The sequence below is a fragment of the Mycteria americana genome, chromosome 2 (genome assembly GCF_035582795.1).
Source record: "Mycteria americana isolate JAX WOST 10 ecotype Jacksonville Zoo and Gardens chromosome 2, USCA_MyAme_1.0, whole genome shotgun sequence".
Lineage (NCBI taxonomy): Eukaryota > Metazoa > Chordata > Aves > Ciconiiformes > Ciconiidae > Mycteria > Mycteria americana.
Genome location: NC_134366.1, coordinates 152,221,652 through 152,240,780, shown reverse-complemented (window position 1 = coordinate 152,240,780; position 19,129 = coordinate 152,221,652). Strand labels below are relative to the sequence as shown.

Below are 19,129 nucleotides of genomic sequence, written 5' to 3'. Positions count from 1 at the left end.
CTGGGGAAACAGTTCAACCAGAACTATGATGATAGAACAAGAGGCAGAGACGAGATTCAGGAAGAGCCACTTTGACCAAATACACTTGACTTTAAATAATGCCGGCCTCAGTGGAGACTGCAGCATTTGAAAGTCGAATGGCACTGCATGAGTTAGGACCACTGAGGGACTGATTCCCTGATCACCCTGTTCAATCACCCCTGAAGTCTTGCAGTGCTCTCTCCAAGTAACCCTGCTTTTTTTTTCTTCCCCCTCCTCTCTGCCCCCTCTCATTCCTGCCATTCAATGGTTTGGTTCCCTCAGGCGGTCAAAACAAGATAGACTTGGTCTGCTTTGGTCTTGCCGACTCCTTTGACTGGAATCTGCTGCAGATGGCTGCGTGTGTAAACTGCACGTGGGAGGGCAGAAGCGCTTGATGTCTAGACACTCCCACAGATTTCAACTTCAGGCTCCTTGGCAGCAGGTACGTGTTCTTCCGCTGCTAAAATCTCCCAAGCATGTGGATAGGGCAGTTGTGGCTGAAATGGGCTTGTAAATACCTTCGATGGGATGAACGGTAAACAGGTCTCTCAGGATAGCACACCAGAGCTTGCTTCTCCCTCACTTCTCTCTGACTCTAACGCGACTCAAAAATTGGGGGTGTAGGAGTCCTGTACGCTCCTTTGCAGTCACCATAATGATGGCATCTTCACTCTCAGGCTGCACTTACACATCAGATTAGCTAACCTAACTGTTATGTGGGCTGCTACTGTTACTGGATCAAAGAGTGGATCAGCCTTTGAAAAACTAAAGGAAACAAACACTCTGCCACTCCTGAGGTGCAGACCTTGACTTCCCAGCACCAGAATGTGGAACAACATTAAATATGCATGCAAGGGGCAGCTCTTCTTTGTGACTACTGAGGACGATTCCTTCTGTGTGGTCTCCATCCTGCTTCATAGACCCTATAGCCCAGTCCTAGCAGGGACAAGCCATTGCTAAAAGCTGTGGTACAAGCCTTGCAGCCATTGCCAATATATCCCACCACATCCCCGTGCAAGGTACGAGAGCTCTCCACATTCTGCAATCTTCCCTGAAACATCTGGAGATCCTCTTACACTCACCAATGTCGAGGACCCTCTGTTTAGCTGTGTGCTGCCGAGAATGCCAGTATTTCCAGTATTTCAGCTGCTCGTCTCTGTTTTTATCCTCACTGAAAACAACCATGACCACGCTCTAAGAAAATCAAGAGCACAAGTTGCATTAGTTCATATAATTAATAGTCAGAAACATAAAAATTAAAATCTCCCATATGCCTCTAATGCTGATCCAGTCACCGCCCTCCCCCAGTACTTTGGTTGTAGAAGATTGCTGGTTTTTATTCCAGTCCAATATTGCAATGCACTTAAAGACTCAGGGCAGAAGAAATGTAGTTTTAAAATAATGCAGGGCCTAGGATTATCTTCTTGATAGTCCAAATAAAATGTAATCATATTCTTAGATTTAAGAAGTCTAAGTTCCCTGAAGAGTGGTCATTTCAAAGTCAGAGGATCCTCAATTTCAATTCTGATCCAAGTCCAGTCCAAGTGTTGGAGTTCAGATTCCTTGTCACTCTAGAAGATGACATTACACTGTAAAGGGATGTGTTGTTATGGAGCTCAGGCTCACTGGCTAAAGGTAGGACATTTTTAGTTTTACCATACATAGTCCAAATACCCTTCTTGGTAGCAGGACTCTTGCATACATGTATTAATGACAAACTCACTGTGACTATTTACTGAGTTTTGCTGAGCTTTTCAGTTCAAGTTCTGAATTCCCTTTGTTAAACTGTGTGATTCAAAGGAAACAGATTGAAACTTTATGCGAAACTTCACATCACATGAGTAATAAAGGCTTTTTAAAAAAGCCCTGCTGTAGGCAAGCAAAACAAAAAACACAAAACAATGCAAGAATGCTCATACTAGGTAAACTGAAGTGAAAAGAAATCACAGAGAACAAAAAATTCACTTTTAAATATCCTCTTTTGTTCCCATTCTTCCTTTAACCCTGAGTCACCAAGCTCATAAAAAATACCATCAAGCTGTTTCATAAGCTGAGGAGTTGGATCACCATTGATTCATGATCTATGTCCCTCCACACAGTCACCACTGTAACCCTTCACATGCTCTGTGACCTTCTCCGTTCCACCTATAAAAGTCGAACATCATCACTGCGTCTTCCATGTCTAGCTACTGCGTGGGCACAAGGCAGTATATGTTGTGGATGAGTCCTGAGTTATGCATATGCGTACTGGCTGGCCATCAGGTATGTGCTGGCTGGCCAGCTGATGCATTAACCAGAACTGGCAGTGCAGACTGTAGCTTTTCCACCAAGGACAGCATTCATCTTTTTCCTCTATGAACCACTTACATGGAACTTGTACAGGTTTAATACCTTCAAAACTTCTTGCCCCTCTGTCAGGTTCGGATGGAATTGGCAATAAATCAACAGCCCCCTTAGCTGGGGGCCTGGCAAACAGAACATGGTCATGAAAGTTGTGTGTGGTTTCACAATCTTCTGTAAACTGTACATCCTCCAAAAGAAATGGTCTCATCTCTGCTCTACAACTTCCATCCTTCTGTTGCCACGGCTTCAAAACTCATGTGGCTCTGTAGTGAACAAGACTTATCAGCCAGACCAGTGAGCTCCTGACTCCTGTTTCAGCTGTAAAAGTGCTGGAGCTGGCACCACAAAGAGGGAAGGAACAGGTGGCTCGCAGGGAGAGACTTTTCAGCAGCAGAGAAGTCTTACATCAGCTTCAGCCAACAACGAAATGCCATCATCAGCCTCATGTCCTTAGGCAACCAGGCTAAAAATTAACTGCTATGCAGGTTTACAAATCATTGCCTCTCTTTAGGAAGAATCTCTCTAAACTTCACATATGATAGAAACATATAGGTTGTTGTCTGCTTCACTGCTCACAGTGACTTTCATTGGTTCCTTTGACTAAAGTCACAACATTTTTACAGCACTTCATTTATTTGGATGGAAACACTTTTGCAGCCTTATACATATGCAGCCCTTCCAGCTTTAGCGTGAAATTTGCAGGGCAGAAACTCTTGAGGCTCATTGGTCATTCCAAGGTTACTGGGCTAAGATTTGCTTACTCAAAAACATTACCAGGGAAATCAGGAGGCATGTTCACCAGGCAGATGTTGCTGAATACCCAAGCTTCAGTTCCAACCACAGAATCTAAGATGCAAATCATTCATTTTGTCATACTTTTGGGTGAATATCAAGTGAAAGCTCACACTTAAATGATGCAAATGATTTAAAATTTGTGTCACAAAGGATGGCTTCAACTCTTCACATTTTATCTGACATGCACTGGAAAGCAGCTGCTGAAGTGCACAAGTGAGTGAAGATGGACTTACACAGTAGATGTAGCAGTTCTCTGATTTTTTTCTTTAATCATGGCAATGATAAGTTCACCAATGTCAAGTGCAATATCTGTGCAATTACCATTCTCCCAAACCATAAACTGAGGCAGATAGGTATATAATTAACTTGTAAGATCACACTTTGAAAAAACTGGACCCCAAAATATTTGAGACCACCATCAATATTACTCTCCCACCTTTACATTGGGCTTACAAGTAAGCTTGCTCCATCCTCTCCCACAAGAAAAAAATAATTAAAAACCAACCAACCACAACTACATTTATCTACAGAGCTCCATTCCCATCTAGGAAAGAAACTGGACTATACCCTGACTTTGCTGATGGGATGCCGGAAACATTTGTTGTCACCCGTCTCGCTCAGGGTGATGGCGTAGAACTGTCCTTTGTTCAAGTAGGTCATGGGCCCCTCCCCTTGCTTTTGACGCAGAGATTTGGTAGCTTCTAGCGTATACTGAAAAGTGCTGCTGAAAAGACAGGGAGAGAAACACCAACAAAATCCATCACTTTCTCCTTTTCTCTTTGTTCCCATTTATTACGTATTTCATGCATTGTATAAGCAAGGCATAAGAAGTTAATAATAAAATTCCTGGAAAACATCACATAGGTATTTAAAAATGCAATTTTCTTTTTTCAAGTTCATCAGATCTGGCAATCAAGCGTAAAACTATCTGGACTGTAAGTCTCTTGGAGAAAAGACTACATCTTTACTTTCTCTGAAAAGAACCATCATGAAGTACAAGACTACGTACCCCACAGTGAGAGTGTCAAATACCAGGAGGGAATGCAGTATGATTTGCAGGAAATCAGCTACCTCCACAGACATTTAAACTTAGAAGTGTCACAGAAAGAGAAATTAAAAAAACCCAAACAAACAAAGAGACAAACAGACAAACAAAAAAACCCAGAATAAAACTTGTTGCAAAAGATGGACATGGAGAATGGAAAGTCCAACTGCTACTTTCAGCACAGGGCAGAAAAGGAATACAACCAGAAGGGACAGTAGGTTCATTTGTTTAAAGACAACGTGCAATCAAGGTTTTTACAAGCCTTCTTTTCAAAATTAATCAGACAGAACAAAGTACCTACATTTAGTTGTATCTGCAATCAAGTAACCTCCCTTAGAAAAAGACAAAAATTAGAGAAGAAGAGAGTTTGCTCTTGTGTTGGAAGTCAGATTTTAGAAAACATCCTCCTTCACAGGATAACTTTCCACTTTTAAAGCAATTCTCAAACCATGAAAAGTTAAAGCTCCATTAACTAGTGAACTGTTAGCTGAACACAATTCTCACAGAGCCTCTTCCAGCCACCTTCTCCAATAACGGGCTTGAACAATAATCCAATAAAAACGATGCCTGCAGCTCCTCACATTCTCTTAAATGAAAAATAATGTTAACCTTGCAGAATAAATCTTCTCTTCAAACTGCATTTGGTCACCACAGGAAGCTTAATGCAAGGAGTCACTTGCAGGATGTCCTCACAAATTGGAGATACAGGGGAAGCATTTTCACAAAGGTCCTAATTCAACAAAGTATTTAAGCAGTGCTGGAGTAGAACCAAAAGGACGAACATATTGGTCCAAAACAATAGTGTATCCTTAACTTTCTAGGTCAAGCAAATACTCTGGATCATCATAACACTGCCATAGCAATATGGAAATAAGGGGAAGACAAAAACATTTTTAACTATCCAATGGAAAAAAAATCACTAAAATGTATGAATAATAATAATAACATTTAAATACCCACTTGATGAGAAAGTAGAAGGAAAAAAAAAACCTGATGCACTGTCTTTCCATCCAAGGGAAGACATTTCAGACAGTTTAGCATCAATTATTTAGTTTAGTATCAATCATTCAATCAAACAAAGACAATTTCTAAGTGTTTCTTAGCTTATAAATGGAAATCTAGTCATTTTTCTAATTGCTTAAAAGTTACAAATCAAAGCAAAACTAAGGTAAAAAGCAAACACTAGCCTATACCTATCCCACCCACTGATGGCAGTACCGGTGCTTCCCAGCAATGCAGCTGCTGCTGACACAAAGGCTCTCACGGACAGTGGAAAGGTAGCATGAAGGGGACTGCGGTCCCCTCCGCTGCCGCCCACCGTGGTGTGTGCTGCTGCAGTCCCTCTGTCCTGTGTGCAAGGAGAACAGAGGCTCTGTCGACACTGGCAAGTGGAATGGCTCCGTCCAAGCAGACTGGAAGAACAGAACCACTGGTGCTGCAGACTCAGCATCCACCCTGCTGCATATGCTTGTCCTGTGGGTTGACTGCCCATTAGTGGTGGGGGCACATCTTCTGATTTAGTGTCAGACAAAGGGACCGCAGGTTGCACGCTGTGAGACAGCTGCATAATGTGCACCAAAGCACGCTGAGTGCCCTGGGAGATGACCTCAAAACCTTACACCGGACAGAGGCCTAACGAGGATGTGTGCTGAGAAGGGCTTAGGATGAACCGAAGTCAGACACACAGTGTCTTAACAGAGCTGCCTACAGTCTGCCACAGTTTGCTCTTCTGTTTCCTGGCATTCTGTATGTTTCAGAAAGATGTCAAAAAATCTAAACCCCAGACACACTGCACCTGGCCAATTTTGCAGTCTCAGTTTGGTACCACTTGGGAATTTTCTTCTTGTTCCCAGCTGGCAATCAAAGTGTGCCGCATAGCAGGAGGATTACTATTACGCTTAAAACTTATTGCAGTCACTCAAATGATTATAATACTATTCTGAATCTCACCATGAGTCTTAACTAAGCCCCGTGTAGTCATTAAGGAATCTTCTATCAGACTTCCAATTAGTTTCATATTCACCACTTCTTTTTATCAACCTGAAGCTTTCATTTCTGAGCACCTATCACTTCCAAGTAACTCCCAGGGAAGATGTATTTCATTTTTCTTAATGTGCACTTGGAAGTTTTGTTCTAACGTGGACCTGGGCCATAGCATGAAAGACTTAATGTCTGAGAATTGTTAACAATGCCAATGCTTCAGGATTCAATTTTATAAATATCCAGTGTAGTAAGTGAGCAGTCTTTGCTAAATATCTGTTTCATATGTACTGCCTATATAATGACTCTGTTCTGAGCTCACTGCAGTTAATGATTGTTTTAACATACCTCAAAAAAAAGATCAAGCTGTAAGGAACCTCCAGTACAGAAGCAGTCATATGCCTACTCCAGGAAAAATATGTAGGCACGTTCCTGTTTCTAAAGTGAGAGTAATCTCTCAGATATAAACAGAACTATTCAGAAGCATGAAATGAAGCTGTTGTGGTTTAGCCCCAGTCGGCAATTAAGCACCACCCAGCCACTCGCTCACCCTCCCCCGCTGGTGGGATGGGGGAGAGAATCGGAAGAGCAAAAGTAAGAAAACTTGTGGGTTGAGATAAGAACAGTTTAATAATTGGGAAAAAAAAAATTGTAATGAAAAGGAAAACAACAAGAGAGTGAGAGAGGAACAAAACCCAGGGAAAAACAAGTGATACAACTGCTCACCACCTGCTGACTGACACCCAGCCCGTCCCCGAGCAGCAATCGCTGCCCCCCAGCCAACTTCTCCAGTTTATATACTGAACATGACGTCATATGGTACGGAATAGGCCTTTGGCCAGTTTGGATCAATTATCTTGGCTGTGCCCCCTCCCAGTTTCTTGTGTGCCCAGCAGAGCATGGGAAGCTGAAAAGTCCTTGACTAGTGTAAACATTACTTAGCAACAACTAAAATATCAGTTGTGTTATCAATATTATTCTCATACTAAATCCAAAACACAGCACTATACCAGCTACTAGGAAGAAAATTAACTCTATCCCAGCCAAAACCAGGAAATCAGCTTATAAATTTTACTGATCACAGTCTTCATTAGTTAAGTGACTCTGCAGTGTTTGCCCATTCTACGCATGCATTTTTCTGTGCTTAGCAGGGAGGACACTATTCCTTTCAAACGTCAGTTTTTGAAACTTTTTAAAAAACTTTTTGGAATCCTTAGGTCTTTTTACATGGTTTGTAATAGATACTTCATTTATATTATTGTATAGGTAAACACAAAGTACCACAACAAGCAGTGTAAAAATACAGAGGGTTTCCCAGAAAACCTAATAGGAGTAACTAGAAAAAACAGAAGGGAAAAATAAAGATGGGAATTCCATAAGGTTGGTGGAGCCAGTTCAACCATCCTGGACATCTGACTTGTGCATCCTACTATCCTGAAAGGTGGGGAAGACTTTCCATGACCTGGCTGTCAAAGCTGTGCCCTGTTACCTGGGGAACCTCTCTTAACACTTTTAATTTCACCTATCTCCAGGGGCTTCAGAGGAGTTACTGACTTAAAACAATGCTGGGGAAGATAATAGATGAAGATATAAACTGGTCAGATTTGAAAGCTAACACTTGCAGAAGGGGAGAGTACTGCTGGGCAGTGTCAAGGGAGCCCTGCAGGTGCCCCAGGGTGATGAAAGGGAGGGTGGGAACTGGACACAGGCAGCCTCTCCTCGATACATTCCTACGTGATGCCAGTCAACACATTTCAAAGCTTATGCAATACCTTGTTTGTTCGTAAATATATTCTTCAGCCCCCACTGACACACTGCGATACTTCTGAAAAATAAAAACAACAATTACATATAGTTTGATACAATCAAAATGCAAATACCAACAAAAGCATAATTCTGTTTATTTAAAGACCCCTCAGAAGAAACCATCAACCATTTAAAACTCAAAATCCCTAAAAACTGAACTGGACCCTACACCATCTTTACACTAGAACTGACAGATAATTCATTTATGTCAAGCTTTTAGAGTTTTTCATAACCTAACTGCTACAGGAATGTAACTGAAAAACATCTTCTGCCTTATTAAACTCCTTGCCTACACATTAATATATTATAAAACAATCCTGCAAAAATGTACCCCATCCCAAAGATAAGGAGATTTTCAAATGAAATCATAGTTTTCCTAGAGACTTCACTTTTTGTTTTGCTTTATTTAAAAATATATGTGTAGTCAGCTGACCTTAAGGCCTACCATGAAATGCTGACAAAAATTTAGATTGCTATACTGTCTATTTTGAATAGGACTGGTGACGCAGGCTAAGAAAGTATTTTACTTCCAATATAAGATTCCGTTTGAGCGAAACGCACACTTTACCAGATGAAAGGAGACCTACAGTCACTCTTCAAAAAATGAAAACACATCTATCAAAAAAAAAATTACATCAAGAGCTGGAATTCTGAAAAAATGAAATCTTTTTGCACAGACTAAGCAAGGATTTGTACTCTGTCTTCCTGAGCAAACGAGCCCGTTCGTACTGTACTATGTAAGCCTTGATACTTCTTGGCTTGCCTTTTGCCTGAAACATGTTTTTGCTGATGTCTCTCTGATTCACTGATGGATCATTACATTTAACCTCCAGGATTTCTTTTGTGATCACCAGTTAGCAATTAAAAGCTGTTTTGTTCCCAGAAGTGTTGTGTCAGGCAATTTTGAAAACAGTTTTTAATTTTAACTTATGCACAACTGTACCACAACAAATATCCAGTCAGATACCAGTTAAGTGCAAAGGTATTATGTACCAGTTAGGAATATTTCCTGAAGATCAAAAGTCAAGGATCCATGAGGAGTAGAATAGATAAGCTAAATACTCTAAGAGATCTAATATCTGAGGGGTATTACAATAAAGATGGTCCCACATTAACATGCTAGTTACATTTTATATGAAGGCTAGAGGTTGACATTGTCAAAACCATTCAATTTACTTACCTATCCTCGAAAATTTTGTCTATACTATAAAGGACTAATAAATTAATCACAGCTAAATAAGAATATGAACGAGATGAGAAAGGTATATGTATATAATCATTAAAATTGTATCCAAAGAACATAGCAAGTGATTGACCAAAGTGTCCACTATCACAGAGCTATATAAAAACTCAGCATTCTTTCAGTATAACAGAACTAAGTCACTTATAAACGTTTTGAAACAATTTCTAAATATGTATTCATAAGGTGTTTAAAAATTGAGCGGGTATCAGAGCAAATCTACTGCAGCCAAACCCATCCATTCTCACCAAGTGAACAGGAAAACTAGTAAGAACAACTGTATTCCTGCTTCAAGCACTAGCTTAGCACAAGTTTCCCTTTTGGTATGTGTTGACATTTTACGTTATGCTCTCCTCACACCTGCTTCATACAGCTGTCCCTACACAACAGCACGTGGCTGGAGAAGCTGTCAGAGCGCCGCAGGGGTGAAGCACATCCCGGGATTTGGGTAGTTAACAAAAACCGAAGGGAGAGGCTAAGTGTTGAGTGAGCCTGCAGCAGGGTGGAAAGCTCTTCCTGCTCCCGTGCCACAAGCATGTGAGAGGTTGGGGCTGGAAGGCCACTAACACTGGCACACACCTCACCTAACAGCTACAGATGGGGACCTAGTTAAAGTTAGTTGTTCTGTCTCCCTGTGCAGTTAATAGGGGAGGTGAAGATGAAGAGGAGTGAGTGCACCTGGCAAACCATTCCACCCACTTTTGGCAATCAGATTTGAACTGCCTCTTTCTCCACAGACTGCAGAGAAAGCCTAGATGACAAGTATCATACCCGGTTATTAACTAATCATTTTAAAAAACACGTAACAAAATATTACCATCATAACAAAATTACCATAACATGGAGTTTGGGGTGCAAAATATTACCATTGTAACAAAAATTACCATAACACAGAGTTTGGGATGCAAGGCCAACGTGCGGAGGTAAAAAGGGAATTTACATCTAAGTTAAACAACTTTGCGCATTCGACAGCACTTTGCACAGCGCAGACCGGCTGTTTGGGTAGCTCTCAGCAGCATGTCCCAGAACAAACCAACGTGATGGAATCACTCAGCTACAGCACACCAGGAAAGCCATGGGTACAGTACCACTGGACTTGCATAAAGAGCCATTTACCAGTAACAACAAAAAACAGCTGAAATGATGCGATTTGATAATGCAGAGGCAGTGTTTCTAATCCAAGGTTTGATCTTACTGATTTTTCAATGAGATTTCTTCATTAATTATTTACTTAGTTGACCTAAATGTGTTCTATATCCTACAATGGATTTCACCTCCAGACCTCCTGATCTATGATGCTTGTGTGGAGACAATTTACTTTTCTATAATACACGTACACAAACACAAAGTAAATTTCTTATATATTCAGTCAGAGTAACTCAGCCTTAATGTAGCTTGCCTTGTACTTTTGTTACACTTACAATTTCATAGAGTTGGAGGAGAAAAATCCAGGGAGAGTTTTACCACTTAATATCTCTAATTATTTGCAGAGGTAATGTCAGCTTTAAATAATTTTTACCTTTCTACATTTCTGGCTTGTTTGCATTATTCTGCAGCAGGCAAAAGCAGCCAGAGGGTACTCACCATATTAAAGCTGACTGTATAATTACTTTGCCTCAGCATAACTGTAAAATAGTTACAAGGTAGCTCCTTGTCTCTCTTCTCCTCCTCATTCCCTACATATGCATGCACCCGAGTCCTTCCCTACCTGTTAACTTCTCCATTTCCCTCTAGTCACCTAATTCTACTACTTTTTCTCACTTGCCCATGTTGCAGAGTAGAGCTTAGAGCAACAGACAGCTTCTGAATAAATTACTTGGGTTTATCTAGCAGCAGAGGCTGGCACTGCTCATTTGCACTTTCAGAAGAGCGTTAAGAATTTCCCAGTTACAAAGTGGCTGCTATTTCTTACTGTTATGAATAGGTCTGAAGGCAGATCTTGGTAATGGAAAACAGATCTTCTTTCAGAATGGCAACTATCCTCTACTTGACACAATATCCCAGAAGACAAAAGATCAGTATCTATTATTATTCTCAGAGTTTCCAACAAACAACTTTAAAACTGTCTTCTGAAACGCTTCATGATGCTCCCCTATAATCAGAGGACAGACTGACAGGAACACGGCAAGGAGCAGAGAGGAGTTTGTTGAAACAAGCATCACTGTTCTTCTAATGGCTCTTGTGGACAGCTCAAATCTCCTTATCTTGTTTACAAGCTCAAATCTCCTTATTTACAGCTTTATTGAGTTCTTAGAACTTACTTCTGTTCCTCCGTCTTTGAAGGTGTCGCTGTACGTACTGTCAGGAGTACTGCGCTGGTCATCTTTGAGATAATTTGTGTGGGGAGCAATGTTGGACACTTCATATGGTTCAAAGATAACCCCTCGGTGCTCCTCATTTTCTCCTCTTGCATAGTGTGCTTGTGGGGTCATAAAAACAGGGGTGAACTCCTCTGCTTTAACCACAGTCACTCCAGTCCCTGTGATGGGCGTTGAGCTCCCGGAGACGTTTGTGTTGTATTCCCTTTTGGATGACTCCAAAGGATCTTGGTTCAAGGAAAGGTTAACTGGCACCGTCTTCAGGACTTGCACTCGGTTCTCTCCCCCACTTAAATTAGTCTGAGCTTCCGTGGTATTAAGACAATTTCTGTGAGACAAAACCAAAAAATGTTATGAACTGTCCAGATAGAGTAAAACTCCTCCTTAAATAGCTTAATGTTCTTAGATGGCAGGGAAGGAGATCTTTCAACTCTGATAAGCCATTGCCATAAGAAATAGTATGTTAACAAATACTAGGCAAAAGACATCATGAGGCAAGCAGAGGTCCAGAGCTCTTTAACAGCTAAGGAAAGATAATACATTTGATTTGACCTATAATCGGTATGACTTGCTACAATAAATTCTGGGTATCCAGGGTTGCTTTTGCCTTGGCTTGTAATTTGGATGCAAAATCAATCCACCAGTGCAACAGCCATTAGGCACAGAATAAGCATAAAGAGTAAGGCGAGGTATGGATTACTCAACAGTACATAATTTGCACGTGAAATAGGCAGAATATCAACAGCAAAATTCATAAGCTGATGCATGCTCTTTCAGGCTGCTGACAGGCCACTACTGTTTGTGTAACTCTGGTACCAATGCTCTTCTGAAAGAGCGAGCCCAGGAATCCCATTGTATCAGAGTAGATCAGTAACTATAGCGGCTGCAAGGTAACCTCCAGCAGCATTCCCAGGTCTACCCGCGGTTGCTGTTGAAAGCAATCTGATTGCTGATAGCAGTTGCACTGACATAAAATTGTTAACTTGTAAAACTTTTAGTAGGTGTAACACACTGCTTTGTTTTCAACCCAGGAGATATGTTGTGACATTACAGTTCATCTCTCTTGCCTTTCCACCGAAGGCCAGTTTTGTCAATCACACTCAACTTAGGAATTTCTCTGGCATTCGCAGAAGAAAAACTGTCCCTCAAAAAAAGTTTCATATTTTGTTTTGAAACAGTGAATTTATACTACTACCTGTTTAAACTTCCACGTTACACAGCTCGTGGAGACCATCTAAGGCTGTCCCAAACTAGCTACATTGAAATAAACCTTGTGTAGTTTCTCTCCACTATAATTTTACATGAAGATACCTTCCTATATGTAAAAACTTAGTTCTTTCTACATAAATGTACACTCTGTCTTGTCCACAAGTCTTAATAAAGGCAGGAGTCAGCTTCCTCTGACTCTTCAAGTCACTTTTAGCCTACAGGAAAGGGCTGAAATCTAAGAGGAGTGAGAAAAACATTTTGAGCTAATGATTTTAAGAGAGTTACTTTATTTGCTTCTGGGCAGATCCTAAGTTATGTTAAATAAAACTGTATAAATCAGGTTACTGAGGCCAAACTACTCACTTTTTGCCCTAGAAGAAGAAAATTGAAAGAAAAGCAGCCAGTAGCCAACTGTCAGTATAATCTGATTTTACTAATCTCAGCAGCAGCAAAACAACAAAACGAAACACAAACAAATCATGAAACTTTCTGCTACTTTGCAAACTGCGTGTTTAATAATACTGTTCAATTTTCCTAATAAATTAAAAGTAAAAAGGAGTAAAGTTTGCTTCCCAAAACAGTCTTCATTCTTTTATCTTTTGGAAGAAAACCATAAACCCTCAGGCTATCATAGTTCCTTCAGTTCACAACTGATCAACACTGTTAGTAGCTGGGTGTATGATTTGGAATAATACCGTACCTTTTATCTTGGTCTTCTTGATTATCACTCACTTTGTTAACAGACAACAGCCTTTTATCTCTGGGAACCTGAGAACAACACCAGGCATGGGGTCAGGTAAATGCAACTGTCAGGTATTTGCAGCTTCAGACTGCTCTACTGCAACAACTAGAAAAATGTAACCGTATCAGTGTTGTCTAGTTCACAGATGCCAGGAGCTGTTTTTCTTTGGGAGACTGATTGTGAACAGAAAGATAATTTCCAAAGGGAAAAAATGTAGGGATTGTTTTCTTTTCTAGTTCTTGGGCATACAAATCTGGAGCAAAGCCCTCTTCTATATGTCCTTATCTTTGGAATATCAAGCTAGGTCAAGCTATCTCAAAATCAAAGCTTATATTCCCAAACACACACACACTTTTCACTGAATAATAAAAGATGAGAAGGAAGACATGATGCTTTGATGAGCACTGCATGGAGACCCTTTTAGCTCAGAGGAAAAAGGAATTTCAATTAAACCACAAGCACCAGCTAAGTCCTCCTATTACAGAGCATTCTGGAGGGTGCAGGACTCCTACCCCGGGGAAGTTTGTGGATCCTTCCATTTCCTAGCATGGGGACAGGTTGGGGCATGCTGGCATGTCATCAGAGAACACTGACTTCTGCTTTGCTGAGTCCATCAACAGCCATGAGAAGTAAAAATCCAGCCAAATCTGGCCCCTCAATAGACTCAAAAATTGACACCAAAAGTGACTTAAAAGACGTTTTCCCACATACCGGTTTCCTGACACCAGCATAGATACGAAATCACCAAGGGCAAAGTTGCTGCCATGACCGTATTTTTGTTTTCTTGCTGAACCAGCAATTTGGAAGCTAAAACTTCTAATCTATCTTTTACAAAAGAAGGTATATCCACTCTGTCACAGCAGTTAACTCAGGATTAAAGAGCAAGAATAGACCTAAGAATGGGCTAAAGCTGTGCATTTTATCTTTAAATACTTTAAAGAAGTATCGGGAAAATATCTGAATTTAGAGGAAAAACAGTACTACAGTGCACTACAGTAGCCAAGGTTAACATCAGCTATATCTGCAAGACAGCAGCAGAGTCAGAGAGCGCTAGCCAGAGCCTTTCCTGCTCTTAGGGACATCCTCTCTCCCTATTAAGAGTCCTGTTGGTTAAAAAACCTCTTTCATAAATTTTAGAAGTGGGATCCAAGCCACAGTTTGCACATGTTGATTCCCCTGTTAAGATCATATATTTATCCCTGAAGAAGGGTTTATGTTTAGGTAAATATCACTACAAGAAAAAGGAGAAGGAAAAAAATAATTCCTATTGACTGAAAAAAGTACTTCAAAAAAAATTACCCAGCATGTCAGAACAAACGAGCCAAATGATAAATAAGGGCAATTTGAGAGAGTCTTGTGCACCAAATGATAAATAAGGGCAATTTGAGAGAGTCTTGTGCACTGGAAAACCTCCTCTACACTTCCACATTACAGCACAGAGGTTTAAGTTAGGTTTTAAGTTCCTGTTTGAGAGCATCAACAAGAGTTATCCTTTTCTCCCAGTTTAAGACAGAAAGAGTTATGACCGAATGCTGGAAATGGCTTTGAGATTAACACAGTTTATTCCACCTGAACCCCAAGTCTTTTGCAACTGCCTGGAACAAGGAACAGCCATGTCTCTTAGAACATAGTTTTAAGAAGGAAAAGGGCAGTTCTCTGCTTTTATTTTAAAAATCCAGCAGATTAATGAACTGCTACATACAAAGGTATTACTAAGACAGAAGCCAACACTCCAGATGCTCATATACATCCTGAATTTTACAAATCCCCATTAACTTCGCAGACTCTGGCACTGTGGTAACTCTGTCAAGTAGAGAAAAGGACCTTTCTTCTTTCTCATTGGGAAAAGCTTTTCTCTACTGACAACAACACACAAAAGCAAGGAACATCTCTTGAAATATGATCAGTAAAGAAATTAAAACAATATTTACCCATAAGGTTAGTATATGGCAACTTGCCTACAACCCCTTCTCCTGAACACTCATTTAATGATCGTAGTAGAGACTAAAAAGAGCAGCCCATTCTCTAAAAGTATTTATACTAATAAATACTAAAAGCAAAGGTTTTTAATTTTACATTTCCATTCCTGCTACTTCTTTATGAATTATACGGGGAGCTGGCATTGTTCTGCTGGCTTTCACAGAAGCCAGTGCAGGCACAGGTGGCTTCAGGAGTACTGAGATAATTTAAGTGAAATGAATGATTTCATACTTCAGTGCTTGGTAGGCAACACTGGTTCCATTTGCAGAGTACAAAGGGGTCAGCCTGGGTTTCAGGGTGAAATTTCTGCATTACACAGAGATGCACCCTGTAGGACTCTCCTCTGATTTCAGCAGAAATCTCGAACATAGCTCTACTTAAACACTATGAAATATACGAAAAAGAAAGGTGGTATCAAAATGGTAGGTAAAGCCCTGGGCTTAGAACCTGATGTAAACTGAAACTGTGTGTCAGTGCTTCCCCTGTAAATTGACTCAGATCTCTGTCTCTGTGTCCAGTTCCATTTCCATCCTCCACCTTAGACTGCAAACTTCTAGTGCAAGGGCTAGACCTCACTGTATGTTTGTATACAGCCTACTGCAATCATTATACAAATAAAAATAACATGGGAAACTGTCAGATGAGAGATACTCCAGTTAAAGAGCAAACTAAAACATGTGTGGAATGAAACAGAAAAGCAGACAAACACACAGATGGACAAGGCCTCCTCTTTTCCACTTTTTAAAGAATACTGCAAGTATCAGAGCACAAATAAAAAGGCGGCTTATTCATCCAGTGCTCTTGCAAGGGAAGAGGAAGAACACTATGCTCAAAAAGAAATCATGGTTGCAAATATAATATGGGAATACTGATTTTGGTTTTTCTCTCCAGAACTAAACACATCAAAACAGCCTCAGACAGGCTCCCCCAAAAACGGAAAGGGTGCCTGATGCAAGTATCAGAGAGAAAAGATGCAGTAACTTCTGTCTTTAAAAACTAGCTCTTTTGATGCCTCTTAGAGCAGTCCCCTGCTAGCGCAGCAGGGAGGAATAACGATGGAGTTACCTACTTTATAATAGTCATACAATAGGCCAAGAGCAGCAGCACTGTCCTCATCACCATTTATGCTCATCATAGCCTTGGTAGCTGCTGTTAGGGGATTCTCCAAATACGACTTCCAGGCTTCATCTTCGCTGGTGTAGGCTCGTCTGGTGTTGAATGAAGTGTCATTTGGCACTAAGGCCACAAGTCGCTTGTTACTGCATAGACAGGAAGAATAAAATGGTGATCCAGAAGAGATTACTTTATTCACAAGGCATGTTAAAGAACATCATATAGCTCAATGAAAGTGATATGATTACATCAAGCAAGCATCTCTGTATTAAACTTGGTGATATAAATATTTATCAGTATCAGGTATCTTCAGTACTTAACAAAAAAAATTAAATGCGTGCAGATTTTGTGATAATAATTCAAATATCTTTTTACTAATATACAGATAGAGCTATCAAAATATTTTAAAACTATTTGGAAAAAAAGGAAGTAACAATATAAGAACATTTTGCCCCAGTATTTTTGCTAGATGTACATTTGATTAGGGAAAAATACATTTAACTGAAATCAGTTATAACAAGAAGACATGAATGAAAAAAAAGAAGTATCTAATACTAATCTAGTGTTCAACTAAAGCAAGCATAGTTCAGTATTTAATAACAGTACTTAATAAGGGTAGACCTTATAATTGAGCTATTCTCTGTTTTTGGAATGCAATTTGTCCATAATTTCAGAGAAGTTTTCTGTAACAGGACATAAGCAATGGGTCCAATGGATGGAGCAGAAGTAGTCAACATATTTGGTCTCAATTCCCACTTTATGATTCACCACATCTAGTTACAGACCCATGGCAATACACACAAGACCATTAGTAAGTGGGATTTGCAGCAGAGCAGTTTCTTCCAGCCTGAAAGTGGTACAAACTGACCAGTGCCTGTGTATATCACAGGAGAAGCTGCTGCACCACAGCTATGGCTGAAATTTCCTGTATAATGGAAATATAAATGAAGATAATAGTACCTGCTTTTGTAAAATGTTCAGTAAACTCATGGATAAAAGAGCTAGAGAAAAAAAAAAACAGTAGCATTCCTATCACACAAGATAGTAGGCAAAGAGATTAGGCAGGGAAATAGCAGAGCGAGGGGTGTGCTGCTTAGTGCACTTTGCAAGACCACTGTCAAGAATTGTGGCTCAAGTTATAAGGATCACGATGAAACTTTTAACACATTACACCTTACAAATTTGAAAGCTGCAAAGATGGTGGAATAACTGAATATACTGACTTAACTGGCGAAACTAGCAGTTATTCCTGGTGACCTTCATACAACATGTCTTGCTATCTTCTACATAAAAACTGTTCATTATTCAGTCTCCTCTTTTTGCTCTCCCCTACCTGCAGCTGTGCCAGTTCCACAGACCTAACCAGCCAACTGCCGCTGTTGCACAGAGAGTGGCATTCAAACACTGTGCAACCAAGCCTTCTATTTGATTTCAGAAATAGGATTTGATAAAAGCACAACTGAGCCCAGGCGGTAAACGCTCTCGGACGCCGGGAGCGCGTCTGGCCTGCAGCCCCCACGCTGCAGTGACCGGCTGGCTGGGGCTTTGCCCAGGCCTCCACCGCTGCCTGAGCACAACCTGTGAAGTGTGTGCTCCGGTGTTTAAGGAAGAGGAGGGGGATGGCGGAGATTATCATCTCCATGGTACAGAGCACTGTTTACAAGCTTATTTAATGAAAAACAAAATAATCCATCTGGTACACAGAGCGCAGTTTTATGAGCTCTGTGGGGGAAGAGAGCATTTCGTAGCTTTGTATCACAACATACAGCCAACAATTACAGTTCAGATTACATTTTCCTTTCATCCAAAATATCTGGATTTTTAGAAGCCTCCTTTCTTTTCCAAAGGCCTTTCTTTCTGCCTGGCCTTTTGCTGTCTCTTCTAAAGATTTTTGTTCTTCTTGTTACCACATACACATTTGTGTTGTTACAGGTTTGCTTCAGCAAGCAAAGCTGAAGCATAAATTAGGAGCCCAAGGAAGGACAGAGAGAACTGCTAGGTCCGCTTGCCTTTTCAATACCTTATTGTTAGCGACTCAAATCAGATTTGCAACAGCCCCGCTGTTTGTGCCAGAGGTAGCTGAGGGCTTGTTCCCACTCTGGAGTAGCCAATTCTCCCTGGCTCAGAGGCAATTATTCCAGGCAAGGATTCTCCTTTCCTCAACAAAGATCCCCTTCAGCTAAACCCGGGTGGTTTCACCACATGGGCAGCTGCCCATTGCAACGCACAAAATACCGCTCGCTCTCCTTCCTGTAGCAATCTTCCCTTACAATCAATAACTGCCTTTTGTTACTCAGAGCGCTCATAGCCATACGATAGTCATAACTGATTTATGAGCACTACAGGCAGACTGTGAGATGCCCTTTAAAAACACACCTTTTAAGAGCTGGGCTGTGCTTGCCTGCAGAAATGCTGGAAGGGAGGAGTCAATCTCTGCTGCTCTAACCTAGTCAAGACAATCTTAAAGCAATGAAGAGAGTGCTGTCCTTTAGAGGTGTTGTATACGATTGCATTGGGGAGAAGCTAAAGTAAAGGGG

General features: G+C 40.7%; 1 protein-coding gene across 1 annotated transcript in view; it reads right to left on the bottom strand.

Moving 5' to 3' along the window:
* Positions 1-18,234, bottom strand: part of GRHL2 (grainyhead like transcription factor 2) — a 55,444-nt gene extending 37,210 nt beyond the window's left edge. The window contains exons 1-7 of the mRNA XM_075495473.1: positions 18,171-18,234; positions 16,549-16,781; positions 13,458-13,525; positions 11,492-11,876; positions 7,957-8,009; positions 3,727-3,880; positions 1,104-1,215 (exon numbers count right to left, since the gene is read on the bottom strand). Coding sequence (XP_075351588.1) covers positions 1,104-1,215; positions 3,727-3,880; positions 7,957-8,009; positions 11,492-11,876; positions 13,458-13,525; positions 16,549-16,781; positions 18,171-18,234 — 1,069 coding nt within the window. The remainder of the gene's footprint in view (positions 1-1,103; positions 1,216-3,726; positions 3,881-7,956; positions 8,010-11,491; positions 11,877-13,457; positions 13,526-16,548; positions 16,782-18,170) is intronic.
* Between the last annotated feature and the right edge of the window lie 895 nt (positions 18,235-19,129).